Raw genomic sequence first — 21,966 nt, forward strand, 5'->3', positions numbered from 1 at the left:
AAAAACTAATAAAAGCATTTTGGTTAAAAAGTGAGTTAACACACCCAAACCATTTTTTTAGGGCTTCAATTTTTTTAACTACATTCCCTCAAGGAAACATTACTCATTTTAAATAAGAACTATTATGTCTGCAATAATATATTCAAATTAAACTCATGAATCTATCTTATGAATATTTTTTAACTATTTATCAATAAAATTAAGGTCTATCAAACATTCCTAAGCTTTTTTAAAATAGCATATCAAACACGAAGAGGCTAAACCAACTTAAAATGATATTTTTAGGTGGTCAGCTACTTTAATTCTTCCAATAAAGTTGCAAGAATCGATTAAAAAAAAATACAGTAGTTATTATTTATTTATATATTATTGTTATATAATCTAATTGGCTAGTTTCTGTAACTACATAAAAAAAAAACTATCTAAATCTGAATGTTTGACTTTTAATCTATGGGTAAGACATGCATTTTAATTTTTTTATAAACAAATACCATCACTTTTTAGATCTGATAATCTTGTTTAATATATTGTCAATTCTGACTTCTGAGAAATTTAAAATGATCTCTATAACCAAATAAAATTTGATTTTAATACAACTACCAATTGAAAGCTAGAAATTTGCTTTTGGGTAATTGTCTTACTTTTATGAAATATGTTTTTAAGGTCCCTTATTCTTTGTTTTTTCTTGCTATGAAGTTTTGATTACGAAAGCCGCTTAAACCAAGATAATATTCTTAAAAAAAGTAAGAATTATAAAAACTTTAAATTTTTAAATGCAATTCTACATATAGCGTCACTATCGGCCATTTTGTCTTGTTTCGCGCTTCCTTCCTTCTCCTTACACTGCCAAAGAGGTTATTTATAACTAATAATTTTCTCTTGAATATACACGTATTTTCATATTTTAATTTACATAATTTCTTGAATTGAAGATTTACATTTCTGTTAATTGATTAAAATAAAACATTTATTTACATTAATAAATAGAAAAAAATGTCTTTATACTAATTGTCAATATGTATAATAGACTAAAATAAATTATTATTTAGCCAAAAATTTACAAAATAAATTATTATTTAGCCAAAAGAAATTAAAAATTCCCATCTTTATAATAACAATAATAATAACTTGTATAATTTATAATATATATTAATACTTTCATAGTATACATAAGCTGTTGGTGAAAATTTTCAGTTTTTGGCTCTTTCTCTGGCGTCTCTTTCTGTCTTTATTAATTCATTTTAAATTAGATATTCAATCATGTTTTGTGAGTGAATGTATTTCATATAAGAATTCAATGTGATAATTGTGAACTATGTAATGAAATACAGGTAGTGAAATCCTCCTTTTTCTTCTACTAAATCACCAGAGATATTTTAGAATAATACTGCTTGTTAATTGTTTATTCTCATGTATATATTCTGTTATTACATAATTAAAATATTTATCCATTTCAGGCAACAGTTTTCTGATATTTCTATGTTAATCAATAAATTTTTATGTGCATACATCATCCAGTCAAAATAGTTGATAAAAAATTAAATTTGATGGATATCATAAGTAGGAAATGCAGAATAGGTTTCTATTCTATTCCAAAAGTCAAATTGAATAACTGGAAACATGAACAGCTATCTTATTATATCTAAATGATTGATAATTAGGAATAGATGGTCAATGCTGCGGTCAAGAAAAACAAAAAATAATTTTCAACATTTCGACCCAAATTATAGGTCTTCATCAAGACTGTTGGGACTGGTAGAGGTCTACAATAATAAGAACTTTGGTTTTGCCATCAATAAATGTTCAATTTGTTGAAAAATATTTTTGATTTTTCTTGCCCGCAACACTGAATATCTCCAAATAAAACTATCTTATTCTCAAAAATCATCGATGAACAGAAAATAGATAGATTTATGTGTAGTTAGTAGTTCTAAAAATAAAAAAAAGTGCTTTAGAAACTCACTATGGTGAGCCATTTTTTAAAAAGCTATTAACAGATAATAAATATATCACTTAGCTTAAAACTTTACTTTAGAGAAAAAAAATATGTAGTTAGTAGAATTTTGAACTTAGAAATGTCATGATATACAAGATCAAGCTTATTTTTATTGCGCGGGAATGACTGATTAATCTTTACACCCAACTATAATCAACTAAAATAATTAATTTTTCTTCAAGTGATTTCAGTGTCCCTGCAATTTCATTGACATACATTTGATCTGGGTTTCCCCTATAATTTCTTAATTTTGAATGTTATTGATAGTTAAAAAAATAAAACATATCTTACTTATACTCCAATCATGAACATAGCAACTTACTACACACTTGCCATATGTCAGTAACAATGTACACAGCACACGGATTTAACATAGCCATTGTACAAGAACACTTATAAAAAAGTTAAAGGATACTTGATAAGAAACTATGATCAATCTAATAGACTTATATAATTACGGGTATAACAAATATTTCTGACAATACATACTAAAGGCTGAAAAGGAGCTGAGAAGTTGCGAGTTTACGAATATAGAAGACATGTTTATGAGTAAATAAAAAAGCTTTGATAGGAGAGCTATGTTAATTGTATATATATCTTTGTGAACAAATTTATTCCTCCATCATGGTCGGTTAAATCAATGAAAATTTGATAAAAGATATTTATGTGAGAAAAAAATCGATTAATAATTAGATTATCAATACTTTATTATATAACATCAATAAAATAATCATATACAGTAATCTTTGAATCCATCAGTAACATTTAAGTTGTTATAAAATACTGTGATGCATATAAGCGATAGTTCTTTACATTGATAGCAATACTTAGATAACTATGTATTAATATTGTCAATGTAATAACAAACTTTAAAATACATACATAAATGAACAAATAAGATTTTATTGACATATATGAAAATAAACCAAAGTAAGTTAATTACACTCTCTTAAATTTGATATTTAAGAGTATCAAAACATTTGTTAAGTTACATTTTTTCAAATCATGAAATTCGGACGTTAAGTTTGACATATATGTATAATAATACTCTCATTGGCTTCATATCATGATATTAGTTATAAAAATACAGATTTTTCCATTTTCCAAATAATTTAATTAACTTTATGTAATACTGAAAATTCTTAATATATGTTTCAGGTAATTTTTGTTGAAATAAAACAATAGGCAAGAGATACAGTGGAGCCTCACTGAGTCGTGAGTAAACCTTATTAACTAATAAAATTTTCTTTAACCAATATTTTGATTGTATACGTTGTTATGGTAGAAATTTATATATGTTTACTTAGGTTTTGAACACCAAATTCACACTTATCCTTCTAAAATCATTGCTTTTATGAATGCATTACCTTTTTACAACTTTATGATTCTCCGTTTAGATTGAGATAAAGGTATACTTGAAGCAACCAACTACTTTTAAATATTTTGTAAACAAAATAAATAGGATATACATATACTGCTGATCTGCCACTTAAAAAATTGATAAAAACTTAAAAGTAAACAATTTCATTCATCATTGAAGATCTCAATGTTTTCTGTCAGGAAAAATAATAACCAATTTATATTCAAATAATTATTTGAAAATAATGTCCTTTTTTTTCTGTTCACACATTGCACAAAATCTAATGGGATAAAAAGGTAAGTTTAATTTGTTATAAAAACTTTATATTTAAAAATATATTGTTGTGTACATTTTTGAAGTAAAAAAGTATTTGGTTTCCTAATAATTGATTTGATCATATCATGTTAAATAAAAAAATAATTATTATCCATTAGACACTTCAGGTATATAGTTTCAAATTATTTTATTTAATTGAAATTAACTTGCCTCATAACTAGAGATCAGGTCTTTCTAAAATCGAGTTTCGTTTGTTCATTTTGAGCAGTTCTTACTTTTGGTACAACATTGATGCAGGTCCAAGTTTTTTATAAAATGGGTTAGTAATATAATATAAAAGTATTCTCAGAAGTCAGCTCTATTTGAGATAAACTAGACAGATATGTTACGTTATCTTTTTGAGGTAATATGGCAAATTTATATTTATGACTTTCCCACTCTTGATCCTCTTTCCCAATGCCACACGTTCAGAATAATCAGTCATGCGTGATGATTAGTTAAGAATATTTGTATTGGGAACTACATAGATGTAGTGGACATTAATACATAATGATATTATCCCTCTATTAAGAATAACTATGACACAATTAATCTCTTGTTTAAAAAATAATGCAAATTTTAGGGAAATGATGATATATTTGCTAGTTATGCTCAATTTAACTGTTGAAAAAAATATTTTTTTTTTTTTAAAATAAGAAGATGGTCTGGATTGCGGTCAGAAAGAACAAAAGTAGTTAACAACTATTTGGAAAATAAATATTTGTTAACTATTTTTGTTCTTTTTGACCGCAACCCTGACCATCTTCTCCATATTTGAAATAATACGATCAGTTATTTATATAGATAGTTTTTTATTTTAAATACCATAAATGGCAAATTAAATATTTGAACTCAAAATGTGGATGACAATGTCTTAGTTTGGTATATGATTTTTATCTAATTTTTTACGATAATTAATTTTAAAAACTTTAAATTCTTGTTCTCATCAATTTATGAATTTGTGATTGCAGCAATGTTGCTCCAAGGGTGAGTATTGCATGAATATATTTTAATATTAGTAAATAGTGACAAAATTGAATCCATAAATCTACTTTTGAATTCCGTATTTGTCGGGAATTGCATATATTTTAATATTTTGATTAATATAATATTTTTTCTTTGACATAGAAACCATTATTTTTATATAAATGAACTTTTATTCAAGATTAAATATCTGGTAAGAAAAAAATTGAGTTGTAATCTTAAAATTAAAATCTCTAAAAATACTTTTTCATTTTTTTATTAACATTTAATTTTATATTTTCTGTTTCCTTTACGTTTTTGGTTATCAAAAAATACAAAAGATTTATTTTTAGGTTATAAGTAAGCGATTGTTTCACATTTGCAGCAAGTTTAATTTTCCCTCTTTTTCTTGCTTACATTTAAACTCAATATTCATTATATTATTATAATCAAAGAATAAATATATATTTTGTTAATCCATAACATTCTGGTCTCTGGTTATAGTGCTTATAATGAAACATAATTTTAATAGTAATGAACAGTGAATAGATTATTTTTAGTATTGTTATGACAAAGCAATATAAGCCTCAAATATCTGACTTGGTGAGAAATTTGAAAATTATTTTTTAAAAAATTATGTTGACATTTCTTATTAGTAAAAGGGTGCATTCAGACTACAAAATCTTTACACATTTAAATTAAATCTTATTGATTTTTTTATCTATTTTATATTATATTGACTAATATAATTTTTCTGTCACTCACAAATGGCATTATCTAGATGTCTAGCGAATGATTTTTTCTTTTCATTATTAAATTATTTGTTATGATAGGGCATTATATTCATAATTTAAACTTAAAATAAACATTTCGCATACACAGGGTGTCTTTATTCTCAATCGTTAAAGTAAGGGGGTCAACAATAAATGGGAAGCAAAACTTAAATTACCTTAAGATTTTTTACATTTTGTGCTTTATAAACTTTTCACAATCTTACTTTAACAAACTTATAATAAATATCAGTTTTAAGAGTTACTTTAAAAGTAGTCCAATACTTCAAAATAGTACTATTTTCTAAGGTTTCTGAATTTTTCTGTAGAATAATTTCTGGGGAAATTAAAAACCCTCACACCTTAACCATCCTTTATTAATTAATAAGATGACGTTTGAGGTACTAAAGTCCTTTTGTTAGAACACTACTCGATTTCTTGTCAACCTTAATTTCATCTAACTACACATTCTTGGTATGCAATATTTAATGTAGCCAATTTTATTTCCCTAACCTTAACTTTGTTTTTTGAACTGCCTAAATTAGGGAGTCAGAAGTGCGAAGGTTTTTAATTTTCCTGTTAATTATCATATAGAAGTTATTCAATGTAAACATTTTTAAAACATGAATTATATAATTTTTTTAAGGGTATAGTTTTTTTTTGGAAGGGTATAATTCCAAAATAATGGAAAATAAGCCAGTTCAGTAATCATCAGAGAAGAAAACACAATATCACATATATACAGATAAAATTAAGCACATATAACATCAATAATATAAAAAGACAAAGCAACTGAAGACAGTATAAAACCCGTATTATAAGAAGAGTGATGATCATCTCTAGTTGATATGTCTTTTCACTAACAGACTATAATGTGAGATTTGCTGTATCTTGTATTATTGTGTTTTTGTCCTGATGTCTGAATTGGTGAAAAGTTGACCATTGATTTGTTTACTGATGTTTAAGAGATCCTAGGGTTTGTGTTTGGAATCTTATAATTATATTCTAAAATCTAATTTATGTTTTGTTGAGTCATTCCTAATGTTAAATCGTCTGAAAGATTTTTTTGAAAATATTTCGATAAGTACTTGCTGTTGTTTCACAACTGCACAGATAATTCTTATAATTCATCCTTTAAGAACTTACGCACTCTATGTATATAAAATGATTTATATTTCTGAACATACATAAAAGATAAAAAGTTTCATATAATATTAATTTTCCATTGCTCACAATCAAATTCATTAGTAGTTATATGCACAAAATAGATATAATCTATGATTAATAAACAAGCCACTCTTATGAAATATTGATATTTAAATTTTATGAAATATTATAATTCAATGGTTATCTAATTATTTAAAATATTCAGTTATTTATCTATTGCTAATACACGTGCAGCCTGCCTAAACAGTTTCTAGACTATGCCCTAAAGCAGGAAACATCCAATTATTACTATTTAACCACTTATTAAGTATTTAAACACTTACGTATATATATATTTAAAAACACACAAATAATTATACATCGTGTATGTCATAAATTATTTTATTTTTAACAACTAGAAGGTTACATTCTTTAGGAATTCTAAACTGGTTTGCTTATCTTTAATAATCTTGAAAGTACAGTTGAACCTTTATGTATTGAACCTTCATGTATCAAAAAATTTTACTTATAGAATTTTTTTCTTGGAATTACAATGGTCTCTTGGTGTGTGAGAGCATGTTTGTTGGTCTCGAATTGAGATTGAATAGTTTAATAATAGTATATATGAAACTCCCTTATTATGTTTTGGTGCTATCTCACAGCATATTTTCTGGATACCTCCTTAAATCAACCCATGAGATCTCAAAAACCTTTGTTTATTCTTAATTTTCTTCTTTCCTTCTGTTCCTCTTACACAATATTTTCCTTTGAAAAATCCTTTATGCTATTCTTTATAGTACCTTACACAATTATGTCAGATTCAATTGAAACTTGAATGTGATTCTATAGATCAGCGCCTTGGCCTTCCTTAAAGTCCCCTAGAGTACGATTCTCTCACTTGTTACTTTCATTCCTTTGGTATTATCCTCGACATCATAGGGCTGACATTTCCATGAACATCCCTTTTTCCTTCTTGTTACAATTATTTTTTCAAGGAGCGTTTTTTTTTGGCATTTGGTCATAACTTTAATTGAAACTTACAACATTAAGTTTTCTCTCTAGCCTCGCATTTCCTTATCTTTTCAGTCACCAACTTTCCAAGAAAATTCAAGTATACAAAAAAAAAATTTATGATCTTTATCATTATTTTTCTTTAAAATTGTTTTATTCGTGATTCATTATTTATTTGTTATGAAGTGTGCTCATAATTTTGAAATAACCAGTCCCATAAATTCATAATGTCTTTCTACAAGTATATGTGTTACTAGACTAGTAATTTCATTGACCTGTACAGTTGTATTACTTCTAGTGGAAATTCTTCCCTCGGTTAAACATTATATTTCATTTCATAAATTTAAATTTTAATTATAAAAATCCTTTCTGCCTATCAAATAAATTTTATTATTATTACTATTTGTACTTATATTAAATGTCTATTTAGTATTTAAAAAATCTTCAATTAAATATTTAAATAAATTTTATAAAAAAAAAATTATGTATAATTATAACTTTATAAAATAGTTTTGGCTATAAAATATACATATTTTAACATGAAAATATTAACATTGATATATGTTTATCTATCATAAAAAATTAAAAGTTCTCTTACAATCAAAATTTCAAGAAAGTTCAAACTTTGTTTAAGGAATCTTTTAGGCTCAATAATTAGAGGTTCGACTGTACATTAACAATATAGTTAATCAACATATAATAAAACATGGGATGGTTCATAACATTTATAATGAAACATAATTTTAACATTACTGAATAATAAATAAAATCTGTATTGGAACCAGCCAAAAGTTAACGCAATTAAATCCTCAAATATCTAACGAAACATTTGATATAATTCAACAATTTTTTAAATAATCACATTTAAAAGTAACTTATATTATGAGCTAGTCTTTGGTCTTAAGATACTAATTAATAAATATAGATTAACACTTTTTATGATATGCATTAGTTTATCAGATGTCAAACTTGACTTATATCTAATCTTAAAACCTAACGATATGTTTTATGATATGTATTGTTCTTGGTCACATTTACTAACAAAGCAAGTAAATGTTAGTCCAATGAAAATAAATAATCATCTTTTTTTACAATTAAAATATGCTTACATTACTAGGTCAAATTAATAGGTAACTTTCAGTTCTTAACAATGATATGTTCCGTTTAGCAATATGCTTATATATTACTAAAGTTTTTTTTAAAAATAAATAATCCTAATAATACTCCTATTGATAAATTAATTAGAAGTCTTTAGTCAGTTTCTAAACTATAAGATTCTGAGAAAAGTGCTATAGACTACATACAAGTATTAAATGATAAAGTTTAATGCATTTTTTTTTTTTTTTTTTTACAATCGAATTTGAAGAAGCGCTTGCATAATATTAAAACTTTCTTCAAGACTTTGTGCGAATCGAGAAGTACTTGTAAGTTCTGATGAATAAAACGCAGACAGACAAAATACGACCGAGTCTTCATGTATGTTGTACGAAGCTCCATAACCATCTGGTTCCACTGGTCCATAACCCATAAATCCAATCTTCGTTGCTACCTAGTAAGTTCGAAACAATTGTAAATAAATATTAATTTTAGGGTTTGTTAATTTATAATCAAAATCAGTTAATCCTGTGTATACCAGGTGGAGAAGGAATTTAATGACCTCAAACCCAAGTTTTGTATATAATCATAACCAAAATAAAGCTATATTTATATTGGTTGGAAAATTCAATCATTAACCCTCTGAAACATGTCAACATGATTCTTTGGGAAAAAATAACAGTGGGTGACTAACCGTAAATTTTTATTCTGAAAAAACATTGTTGAGGTTCCTCTACAACTCCACCTGGTATAAAAATGAAAAATAAAACATGCACTTTTAATCACAATATAAATGGGTAATTCGTAACTAGTCTTCTTAAAAACCTATTTCTAAATGAGAGTTATAAAAGAAAACTTATAAGCAACACCACCAAGTTTATGTCGTATAAGATCCTTATAAGGTCAGTAGTCATCAATTATTATCAATTAATTAACATTAAAAGCATCAATCTGCTAGACAGTTTTAAAGAAGTAATTTTGAGGACAATTCTAGAACCTGTGTGTGAGAGTGTTAATTTGCAACAAAGAAAAACAGGGAATGATTTCAGCTTCATAAGGAAATCAACAACTCATCTTATATTGAAATACAAAGACTGAAATAGCTTGGTCCTATTCGTAGGTTATGCAGGCTGAAAGGGGTGATGGAGGGATAATGCTGGGCAAGATCTTCGGCAACTTGAGATCTATATTAACCATGTAAGAAATGATTGGCGGGTATTAAACAGGCAAGAGTAGCTTCATGCACCTGTTGTATCGATAGGAGGAGAAGTAGTATCCTTAAAAAAATAATAATCCACCCTTATATAAAATGGACCTTGAAAGGTAATTACAATTGATATACTTCTAAGTTATTGCAATAATGTTAAACTCATAAACTAAATCTCTCTAATAAAAATTAATCAAATGTAATCTAGAAGAAATCTAAAAAAAAAAAAAGGGAAGTAGCGGGAGCCCAAACCAAAATAAGATAAGGTAGTGTGTTTAGTTTGCATTTTGTAGTTTACAGCAGTGATTCTCAACCCACCAAAGTCAGTGACCCACTAAGGCAGAATTTAAATGCGGGTGGCCCATCTGGACTTAAGGCCAAGATGGGGAGGGGCAGTTATAATACCATTTATGATGCTCAAATAAGAAATGAATCCATCCATATTTGAGGGAAATCTGCATCATAACTTGGTAAAAAAAAAAACAATTAAAAGAACTATACTATGCAATAAAAAGATGATTTGTTAAAATTATAAAAAAGATACTGGAAATGAATAGCAAGTCATAAAATATAAAAAAAAGGGTATGAACATCACTTTTTGGATTTATTAGTGGAGCGGGACCGGCTGGCAAGGATTGCCTTTTTTTTGTCTTTTGATCTTATTATTATTATGATTAATTTGGCTCCACAACTTGATGTTGAGTCCTGGCCTCCTGCATCAGCCTCCACCCATCATTTCTATCTTGTGCGGCCGCCATCCAGTTCCTCTCTCCCATCTTGGTCCTGGCATCACCACTCACACTATCACTCCATCGAAGGCGTGGTCTTTCTCTGCGTCTTGCTCTCTCACTACCTCTGTCACTATTTTCCTTGGCAGATCACTCTCAGCCATCCGAGCAACATGTCCTGCCCACCTTAATCTACTGAGCCTCACAAACTGGACAACATCTAGTTTCTTATATAAAACTTTGAGCTCCTGGTTTGTTCAACGTCTCCATATCTGGTCAAACTTGACAGCTCCAAATATTTTACGGAGGATCTTCCTCTCCGATACCATTAAGTTGTGGTTACCATCCTTGGAGATAGTCCACGTTTCTGAGCCATACAGAATAATTGGCCAAATAATTGTTTTATACAAATAAATCTTGGTGTTCTTAGACAAGACACGGCTTCTAAAATAGGGACTGAGGCTATAATAACAGCGGTTGGCACATAGGACTTTTCGTTTAATTTCGGAGTCCACAACATTGTCTTGGGTTATGAGCGATCCAAGATACACAAACTAGGGGACTTTTCCAAAATTATATTCTCCTATCCCGATTTCTTCACCGGGCCTGGGTATTTCCTCTGTGACCATGTATTCGGTCTTTTCTGCATTCAATTCAAGCCCCATCAAGTCTTTTGATCTCCTCTTGTGAAATTGTGACACCGTTTTTCAATTTCAGGTGCTTTTTAAATATTGCTCTATTTAACCATTTATGGTAATCTGAAGTGATTCAATCTATTTAATTTAAATTAGATGTTGGCTCTCTAAATAAAACAAGTTCGATGTATCCTATGTATGTATGATACTACTCCGGATATGCACTTACCCCATTTTACCATAATTAAAAATTATTAATAAGTAGTAAGAAAGGTTCAACTACAAATGTACTTAGCAGTTAGTAACGATAGCAACATTTTACTGACACACTGCTATGCACATGAGTATCTCTCTGTAACAGTAGAAGACAAGAGCTCACTGAATGCTTGCCTATAAAAAATATAGTTTGAATTAAAAAAAAGTTTAATACCTGGCTCGTGCTCAATCCAAAATGATTCAAGAGCTTGTATGATTTGTCCTGAAAGATATCTGGGAATATTCCTATAAGTTTTGACTGTTCCCTAAGTCCGAGCAGGTGAATATCTATCCCTTGACCCATGATATTATCAACCATTATTTCTGTTTGTTTTTTCATCGCTGCATCAAAAAGTGCTAGTTTTTCTTCATCCTAAAATAATAAAAAAAGTATTAAAACCAGAAAATGTTTTTGTTTACATAAATGAATTCTTTAATACCATGAATTCATATTAATTAACTATTATTATTTTAAATAATTAGAAACATTAAATTATCTCTAAAATTCAGTCAGTCTGGAAAAAGAAATAATAAAAACTAATAACAAAATAATCAAGTTATTTTAGTGTTTTTTAAATAGTATTTGCAAATATTAAATTAGATAACACTAATAAGACTCTAGACAATTTTTCATACTCATCTTAACCTTTATACTACCTAAATTATCAATATTTCTATTTCTATACATATAATTTGTTTTATTAAAATTAATTTAATGACCTGATTAGGTGATCATCCTTAAAGATTTTATATAATTTAATAGCTTCATAATCATCACTCGACAATAGTGATTTATCCGCATCTCACTGTTACCCTGTATTTAATAAAAGGGCTTGGTCAGTGTGTGCTCTAGGATTTGTAAACAATGAAATAATAACCATTATTTCGAAAAAAAAAAAAAAAGTATAAAACAAACTAAGACGATAACCAACAGTATGAAAATAATTATGATGTTTCAAACTTTTTTGTGTCAACAATAACAATTAATATCATGAGAAATATAAGAAAGATAACTATATACAGTATATAATGAAATATATAAATAATGTCTGAACGTTACAACCTCTGACCTTCATGGGTTCAGTGCTTGGTAAGGAAATGTTTTTAGAACAATTGTGCATGTAGATTATTTGTTCATTACCACGCTCAACAGTTAGGTTCTTTCCCCAATTAAGGGACACTTTAAAGAAGACAATCATAAGTGAATATCTTATGTATGGAAAAAAGAGTAATGGAAGAACAATATGAGGAGAGAGTAGTATGGCGATAAGAAGGAGATTTACATTTTAGTATCGTCTTCTCTTACTGCACCTTCTGACATGTCATGTCTTACACTAACATTTGTTGGAGGAACAATCGACTATTCTAATAAGTAAATTAATTAGCTATGGTTACAAATTAATTAATATTAGTATGTTTCTTAACTTTATAAAATAATCTTACCGTTGCCAAGCTGAAAGTAACTCTCTTTGTGGGGTTTAAAGGGTCATTAGTGTCATCAGATTGAGCCATTGCTGAAACCCACTGTAAAACTTCCCAAGTTGCTGACCTGATACAATCTACTCTACCCAGTCGAAATCTACGGGTTGAAGCACTCTCGTATGTTGCTGTTAGCTTACCATATAATCTGAAAAAAAATTATTTATAATCGTCAATAGTTGAGATATTTTTTATAATAAAAAATAATTTTAATTGTTTGTGGAATCTCTTAGTTTAAGTTATTGATACTCACTTGTAATAGGCCAACTGTAATGCCATTTGGATGTAAGCATCAGGACTGACTTTGCAGGACTTGATAAACCTTTTGCCATATCCATCAAAATGGTAAACATAATAATCAAAATCTTCAATTAAACTGTAATGAATAAACAAAAAAATTGAATAAACGATTTTAGTTAATATTTATCTATTTATTACTATATATATTTAGTACTTTTAAACATTTTCTCTCTATGAATAAATATAAATGGTTAGTCAATGAAGTGGTCAATTAAGCCTCTTTGCCAATAATTCACCATTATATAATTAACAAGTTATACACTGATGTAAATATAATCAGAAGTCATAGTTTAACTTAAATAACAAGTATTAGGAAGACTAGACATCGGTTTTCTACCATTCCTTGAAATGAAGCATTCCTTTTCCCTCCAAATCATGACATATTAAATTTCATTACGGAATTTCTTAAATTTCTAGGAAGAATTAAAATCGTCTTCAATTTTAACAGTTGGATTATGGGTCACTGTTTTGAAATTATATTTAAATATTTTTCATTTTATAGAATTTTTTTTTATTCTCAAAAGTGCAACTACATTCTTAGTTATAATTTGTTTTCTAATTACCTCACAAATGAAAGTTTATACATTTTTCTAAGATGAATGATCATTTATTTTATTAAGAGGATTAATAGAACCTATTATCACTTGTAATGTTACAGGTTTTTGATTTTTTTTTTTGTTTTAAGGTCAATGGGAAATAAATCTTCAAATTTTAAACCAATTTCACTCATTACAATTTTTTTTTTTACTGTTTATAGATTACCCCTTACATTGAAAATTATGGATTGTTTAGTAGTAGAAATTTAATATGAAAGATAACAAAAAATTAAATAAAAAAATTTGACTTTTACCTATCCACAAGAAAGATAAAACAAACTTATTTTTCTCTATTATCAATTCTTTTTTTATTACTAAATTTCTTAAAGAATGAATTAAAACATACTTGTAATGTTCTAAGAGAAAATTTAAGTCAGCAGAACGATTAATCAACCATGTACCCTCCAATTTAGAAACTCAAAAATTTATCTTAATTATACATACGAAGAATGCATTCGTACTTACATTTTTGCTATGATTTTGGTCTTAAAACGAAAAATTCATCATAAAGAAAAATACATATGATTCAGAAGGCTTGTTTGATTATTTATTATGAATAAGTACCTTATCAGGTGATTTTCGCACTCATGTTCTTTCTTTCTTTTGCTTTCAGTGTTTTTTAGGTATAATTATGAGAAGGTAAACCGAGAGTAAAAAAAAAGTTGCCACTTTTTTATTTGTAATCAATTGATAATTAAGATCTTTACTGAATTTTAAGATAAATATAATTAAATTAAAAAAGTAAACAACCTTTAAAACTTTGTAATCATAATAATTTATCTTCTCCCACAGATGAGTGTACAGTATGTCTAGGTTTTTTTACAGCCTGTATAGAACTCTAATTAATTATACCTCTTTACATAAATTATTATATCTATTCCTTTCCCTCAGGTTTGTGGAGGTCTTCGACCAGGCAATCTCCTGTCAACCTTAGCCTTGTATGTCATCCTGGTAAGACGTTAGGTTTCCACTCTTGAAACATGTTCTACTCGTTTGATTCAGATTTGGTGGTTCTGTTTTGTGATGAATATAAAATTTAATGCATACTTTATTTTCTTTGTATTTCTTCCTGTTTTGTTTATCATGGCTCACATTTATTGGAGTAATGTTTTGAGTAAATTCTGAAGAGATGATTTGAAATTCTCCCCTCAGAACAACTATAAATTCCCAAATTATTTTTGATAATTTTGGACTTAGCTCTCTTTGTTTAGCGTTTAGTTCTAAATCAGATGATGATGCCATGGCTATGTAAAAACTATTTGAAATTCATATTGTTTATTACCTAAGTACTTTTATTTAAGTGTAAAAATATATATAAAATGGACATACATTTAAACATTTTGTTTAATGATAACAAAATATAACTGTAGGTGAGTTTCGGATCAGAGATTAAGGGAAATTATTCTAAATTTTTTTTAAGTGTAATGAATAGAACTAATCATCTTGGTATTATATTACCCATTTATGTTACCACTAATTAGCTGGTAGTTAATATTACCAATTAGCTCCCAAAAATTGTTTTCCTGCTCTAAAAGTTTCTCAAGATAAATCTTAATACTTACTTATCAATTGACCTTGCAGCTTCATTAATTGCTCTTGTTAGTTGATTTGGAGCGATCCATGTGAGCTCTTGAAGTGCTGTTACACAGGGAACAACTTCATTTGCACTGATACTATTACAGGTTTCTATAATTAATTCCAGAACATTTATTAAGGCCACCGCTTCTGAAGCTGAATGCTCATAACACAGACCATTAACACCATCCGTCCCAATTATTATCTAAAAAATATAATTGTATACATTAGCTCTTGTATTAAATTTCTATAAACTATCTACTTAAAATTATATCTCGTTATTTAATGTCAATTTAAGGATTGTGTTAATAGAGTAATACTGTAGAATAATTGAATACATTTTTTATCATTTTCATTCAGAAAATATAATTAATTTAAACCATAAATGGTTCAACAATAAAAAAAATTATTAATAAAAGTACCTAGTAAAACAACTACTTTGGTAGTACACTATCAATACAGTATAATTAAAACTTCTTTAAAAATAAAAGTTATTCAACAATCCCTGACTGAATAATAAAATAAATAAAAACTAAACTTAAAAAATATCGATATCAAATTATGTATATTGGCTCCAATGCTTGTAAATATTGAATTTACATGAAAATCAGTTAGATTTTCTATGTGGACCAGACCTTAAAAAAACAGCACATACATCACCTCAGAATGTGGGAAATGGAGGAGGTAGACCAATATGGAGTTTTAATTGAACTTAAAGAGGAAACTTCATGGATAAAATTGGATAAAGAATTTCAAAATGTTAAGTTTAAGAACTGAGTCGAGATAGAGAAGGAAAGGAGGTAGTGAATGTATGAAGGGATGATGAATGGATTCTCAACTTTAGTAATTATTCAAGATATGCCTTTAGGTTTATATACGATTCATTCTTAATAAAAGCTTCGATTCTGAAAGGCTATTGATTTCTGAAATACATTTTCAATTGCATCCCTAGTTTTGAATGTTGAGCTTATTAGGAAAAAATAAGTCATGAAAGGAGATGATCTGTGATGGGTGTTGAACAGCTTACTATTTCCTGTAGTATTTAAATAGTCAGTCTTGTAGTAAAGGAGAATCATCCTATACTTACTCTTTAAAATTGAAGTTTCCGTAAAATATTAATTTACTATTCAATTGATACTAATTGGTTCAATGTTGCTCTCAAAACTGACATTTTATGAAATGGAATCAGGTATTGAACAAATAATTAAATTTAAAAACGAAACCCTTTTTATTATTATATTAATTCTGTCTTACGAGATTTTTTAATGTAAATTTAAAACAATCTTACTTGGATAGTTTTGTCGAACCATCTATTAGGCGTATTGAGTCTTGAACCTCCTCCATGAATCATCTGGTGTGCCATACTGCTTTCGTCTCTTGTACCTGCAGTCATCCCACTGGCACTTCTATTACCTTTACGGCAAAACTCTTCCCCTAAAGGATGATGGTCCAGGCATATCAAGCCTAGACTGTTTTCAATCAACTCCAAGTTTGTTCTGTTCTCCTCATCTACAATATCATTAATTATGAAACATAGTTTTGTTACATATGTTTAGTAATTATTTATTTGTTAACAAATAAAGAATTAAAGTCTTACAGCCAAGCAAAGCCTCTCTATTTTCTGCCCAGACATGTCTTTGAGTGGATGTTAGTAAACCTAGAGCTGGTATGGTTGTATCAGTTCCTGTGTCAAGGATGGCAAGCATATGGCCTGCAACTTCTTCTTCCGTTAGAATTTTACCATTTCTTCTTAAATGGACTGCATAAAACTGAAATAATATATAAGGTACAACATGAAATGTTAGGTTATAAAAATATAGTATAAGCTTTTAGATGATGTTCTGTTTTGACTTAAACATTATAATTTCATTAAATATAAAATTTCTTACTTTATTCCTGCAAGCGACTATGACGTGCTGGTTGAGGTTGGGACCATCTGGCTCCGTGTTGATGAGGCTGTCGGTTGGATTCCCGGGCACCCTGTAAGACGTCATGAGGCGGTAGTTCTGGGCCATGCAGAAGGGTTGTCCTTTATCACGCGATGTAGCTTTCTCCACTTCGATTTCCTTCCTAATAATAAATGATTTCTGAAAATATCGTCTATAAATCACAATTCAATCAGTTAATATTGAACTATAGAATCTTGGATAGGTATAAGCTTATTTACATATTCCAGGGTGTAGCATATACCTAAATATTTTTTATAGCTACCTTTCCAGAATTTCTAAGTATTTTTCATCCTCGCAAATTTCTTACACACAAGGTGGATAATTCAGATGAGATTATCTTGCAATGCCATCAGTGAACAATATAGCTATCCAAACTATTCCAAGGAGAAAATGATAAATGTGTAAGAAGAACCATTTGTTATTTGTATGGTTAACTTTACCATAGGACTACATCTCGACAAACGACTGACATGGAATTCTCATACAAGACTAAAAAGACAAGAAACTGCTCGTAGATTCCGACTATTGCAACATTTACTGTACAAACGGTCTAAATTGCCAATCCATTACAAAAGACTGATCTACATGACTATTATAAGGCCTATCTGGACATACGGAGTTGAGCTTTGGGGCTCCACTAAACCATCAAATTCCTCCAGAATCCAATCCTTACAGTCCAAAATCCTTCGTAAAATTCTTAGTGCTCCTTACTTTGTCACAAATCAAGTCATCCACCAGGACCTCAATGTTCCATATGTTACCGATTTGGCCAGAACCAGATACCGTTCCTTCCATAATAAACTTCTCAACCATCCAAATCCACTTGTTTCTAACCTGACTTCTCCTTCATTACCTAATAATCCTCCTAGGCGTCTGAAAAGAAGGATAGATTCTCCACATGTTTTTATCATGTCACTATGTCACCTACAGAAAATTTACTTGTTGTATATATGTGTATACAGTTGTAAATAACAATAAATAAACTATTAAAAAAAACAAAAAACTTTACCATAAAATTATTAGTTTGTTATAATCACTATATGTGTAGCTCAACGAGTAAGAAACTAGACTCATAACGTCCGGGCTCGGTTCGAATCCAGTTCTGGCTGATATTTTGCTGTCACCACGGATCGACTCTTGAGCTTAGAAGTTTCACCCCTAGAAAGAAGAAACCTAACGGACGTTGTTGAGCGTGGTCTTGTCTAGATTAGCTCCTCACATGACGGTTGTTCAAGAAACATTGTGCACTTCGTGACCTAGTACTGAATCCAAGATTCAGAGTACAGATTCAAAGCCTGCCCCAGAACAGATCACGAGTATTCAATTTTTTTGCTGAAATATTAAAATTTCGAACATCAAGTACTCAGCCGTACCGTTGATTCTTATGGCATAGAAACGCTTTATATGGGATCTCATTGGTTCTATTCTTGCTTTATGACCCGTCCATCGAATCTTGTCTAATTATGATGCATACGTCTAGCTCTATCAAGATACGGCAATAAATTCTGTATTATTTCTCCTCCAGATGCCCTGCTCCTAAACTATACCGTATATTCTTCTCAGTACGCTTCTCTCAACATGAGAAGGTATTTTTCTTGGGCTTTTCTCCCTCTCCAACATTCAGAGCCATAGTTAAGGACCAGTCGTATTAGTATGTTATAAATTCTCGTCCCTATACAATGCTCTACTTCTTAACTTCTTTTGGAGAGTAAAACATGTGCAGTTTACTAAAAATATTTTCCTACTTTTCTTTATCCATATTATTTTGGCGATGAAATGAATTTCTCGGTTTATGAAAGATGGAACTCTTTCAAATCTATATTTTCAGCTCTGCATGCGTAGATAAGTTGCACTTGTACTTTGTCTTTTCTGCATTCGTCATGAGATCCAATTATGATGCTAATTATTCCAGAGCCTCGAAAGCAATTCTTGCAACGCCAAAAGATCATCCCGCTAGGTCCGGACCATCCGCGTATCGATGAATCTGAACTGTCTTGTTTTTTGAGGTCCAGGTTGTCTGAATACCAAATAGCTTTCTCAAGAGATGAGTTAAATATAAAACAAAAAAGGCTGACTTACTCCTGTTCCAGTGGAAAATCTTTTCGAGAGTTTACCTTGCATCTTCATAAAACAAGTATTTTTCTAAATTGTCATCCTAACGGACTAGTATAAATTCATGTCAGTCATCGCTTTTTATACTTTATCTCTGTTTACAGAATTTAATACGCTTCTAAGAGAAAACATCTTTCCTCTCTTAGGAGGAAGTAATGAAAATTGCTTTGATATTAGTAGATCTATATTTTGTTCTACGAGTTTAGAGGGATGATTTAGAGTACATGAGTACATGGATTGGGGTTTAGAAAGCTTTCTCTCTTTGAAGAGGTTTCACAAAAGGTAGGACAACACTGTCCATCCTCGCCCATTGGTGTTGGAAGAGTTTCTTGCCGGTATATCATTGTCATTGATCGCCAATTATTATTGGGTCAGGCTGTACATGAGTTTGGTTCTACCTTAGACACGGCTCAGCCTCTGTAACGCCTAGCAGAGGCGCGTGTAGGCACACCCTCTCAATACCTATCACGTGAGCTTTCTGTTCACTCGAATCCTCTTGACTCCCAAAATAGACTAAAGAACAAAATTTACTGGCTTTGATGTTATAAGCAAAAAGGTTATAAATAGAAATCTGAACAATGGTATTAGTAGAAGAAGTTAAATGTAGTACATACATGTTATTTCCTGTGTATAATTGATTTACTACTAATAATAAATCTTGCTGTTTTTAATTTTTTTTTTATTGATGAAGGTGAAGAGTAATGTAATATTAATGTAATTATTTTCTATCTAAATATTAAAATTTCTTTATTTAAATACACTCACCGATCCAACTTTTCTTTATACAAAGAAAGTCCCATTGTAATCCTAGCTGCATAGCGAGCTATGTCCGAAAAACCTCTAAATTGCCTTGGTGGAAATACCATTCCTAAAAAAAATAATATAAACAATAAACAAAATACACAAGTTTAAACAATTTTATTAAAATTTGTTAATGATAAGAAAAAATAATACCTGGATTTGAGTTGATAGGTAGGGGTAGGGGGACTGCGAGGTACATGTCTTTAAGCCACCAGTTGTAAGCCTGAAAATTGTGAATAATTTATTAATGTTAAGGAATAAATATATTTTCAGGTTTTATTTAGAAATCATTAAGTAATGGAATGAAATAATTATCCTAATCGATAGAGAAACGTAATAACAATATAAGCCTTAGTGGATCATTGAACATATCCTCAAGATCGGATCTAACTTAATATTCCCATCTACGTTTCGGCCGACCCACTAGGATGCTACTTAATTTTTACTGATTCGTTATTTATCATTCCAGCCTTTACATACCTATTGAATTCACCACGGTGCTATGATCCCTATTATATTTACTTGCTGTACTAAACGCTGTTGGAAGTTTCCCAGCCATCTGAATTCTGCGGTTGACATATTCACTTACCTAATTTTTAAATTGGCATTCTTCTCCCCTTAATGTGAGAGGCCACGTTTCTTATACGTAAAGAACAGTGAGAAGTTTGGTATATTTTAACTTTCAGATTTCTGGAAATTAAACCACGGTTAGGCAAACTAAGTAATTTTCCAACTGAGAAATAACTGAGCATTTAACTCGAATTTATTTCTTCAGTTAGATATTTTAGATGACAGTCGTTGATAAATATATATAATTAATAGAGAGAAAAACACTTTATTAGAAGAAATATTTTGTTCCCCAACTTCAGTGGGTTGCCTTATACACAGCATACTTATAACTAATAAATCACAATTATTTATAATCTTATTAATAAAAATAGGCATAGCCACAATCACTTGATTGTTTGATGCCGTTTTTTGACCCCGTTTAGGGCCCTCGCTCTCCGGGGGCTTAGCGGGGCAGGTGAGACGGGGAAGGATAGCCTTTTTTTTGGCGTTACGATCTCCTCTTGTGAGATTGTGACATGTCGTTCATCGACCAACCTACTCGCTGAAATTGTTCGTTCTAAACGTCAGATAAGTAAGGCTACCATGAAGGGCGGGGAAGGATGGCCTTTTTTTTTTTTTAAATATAACATTTTAAAAATTTCTACATTGTGTACAAGAATTATAAATTATTTATTTTTATTATTTATTATTTCTTCCCTTACACATTTTCCCAGCGTTCTTTAAGTATGTGTAATTTTTCTAATGTTTCAATTCTACAAATTTTTTTTCTGTTTTCTTTTCTATCATTCATACAAATAAATTTTAGTCAAAGTATAAAACAATATATATAGCCATATTAAATATAGTAAAAATATATAAATATACATAATACCCAATACAACGTCCCCATTTACAATATATTAATATACAAAAAAAACAGACATATATAAGATTAAAATAGAATAAATGAAAAAAATTAACTTGAAAGTTAAAAGTAATAAATAAATATATGAAGCTAAAAGAAAAAGTAATAAATATAAAATTGCATAGATATATATATATAATAATCAAGATACATAATGAGCAATATACCCATGCTCTCTGAGACATCACCATTATTCTCA

General features: G+C 29.2%; 1 protein-coding gene across 1 annotated transcript; it reads right to left on the reverse strand.

Moving 5' to 3' along the window:
- Nucleotides 1-4,498: 4,498 nt before the first annotated feature.
- On the reverse strand, nt 4,499-20,516 carry ChAT (Choline acetyltransferase; the record flags this gene model as incomplete). The annotated part of the gene is given in 10 exon segments (XM_014419292.3): nt 4,499-9,110; nt 11,657-11,854; nt 12,925-13,108; nt 13,214-13,336; nt 15,419-15,636; nt 16,720-16,940; nt 17,029-17,200; nt 17,321-17,501; nt 20,258-20,360; nt 20,447-20,516. Coding segments are annotated over 10 exon segments (1,671 nt in total), but the record flags the coding sequence as incomplete, so codon positions are not given.
- Between the last annotated feature and the right edge of the window lie 1,450 nt (nt 20,517-21,966).

This window comes from Halyomorpha halys, unplaced genomic scaffold (assembly GCF_000696795.3).
Source record: "Halyomorpha halys isolate HHAL.00 unplaced genomic scaffold, Hhal_1.1 Scaffold230.1, whole genome shotgun sequence".
NCBI lineage: Eukaryota > Metazoa > Arthropoda > Insecta > Hemiptera > Pentatomidae > Halyomorpha > Halyomorpha halys.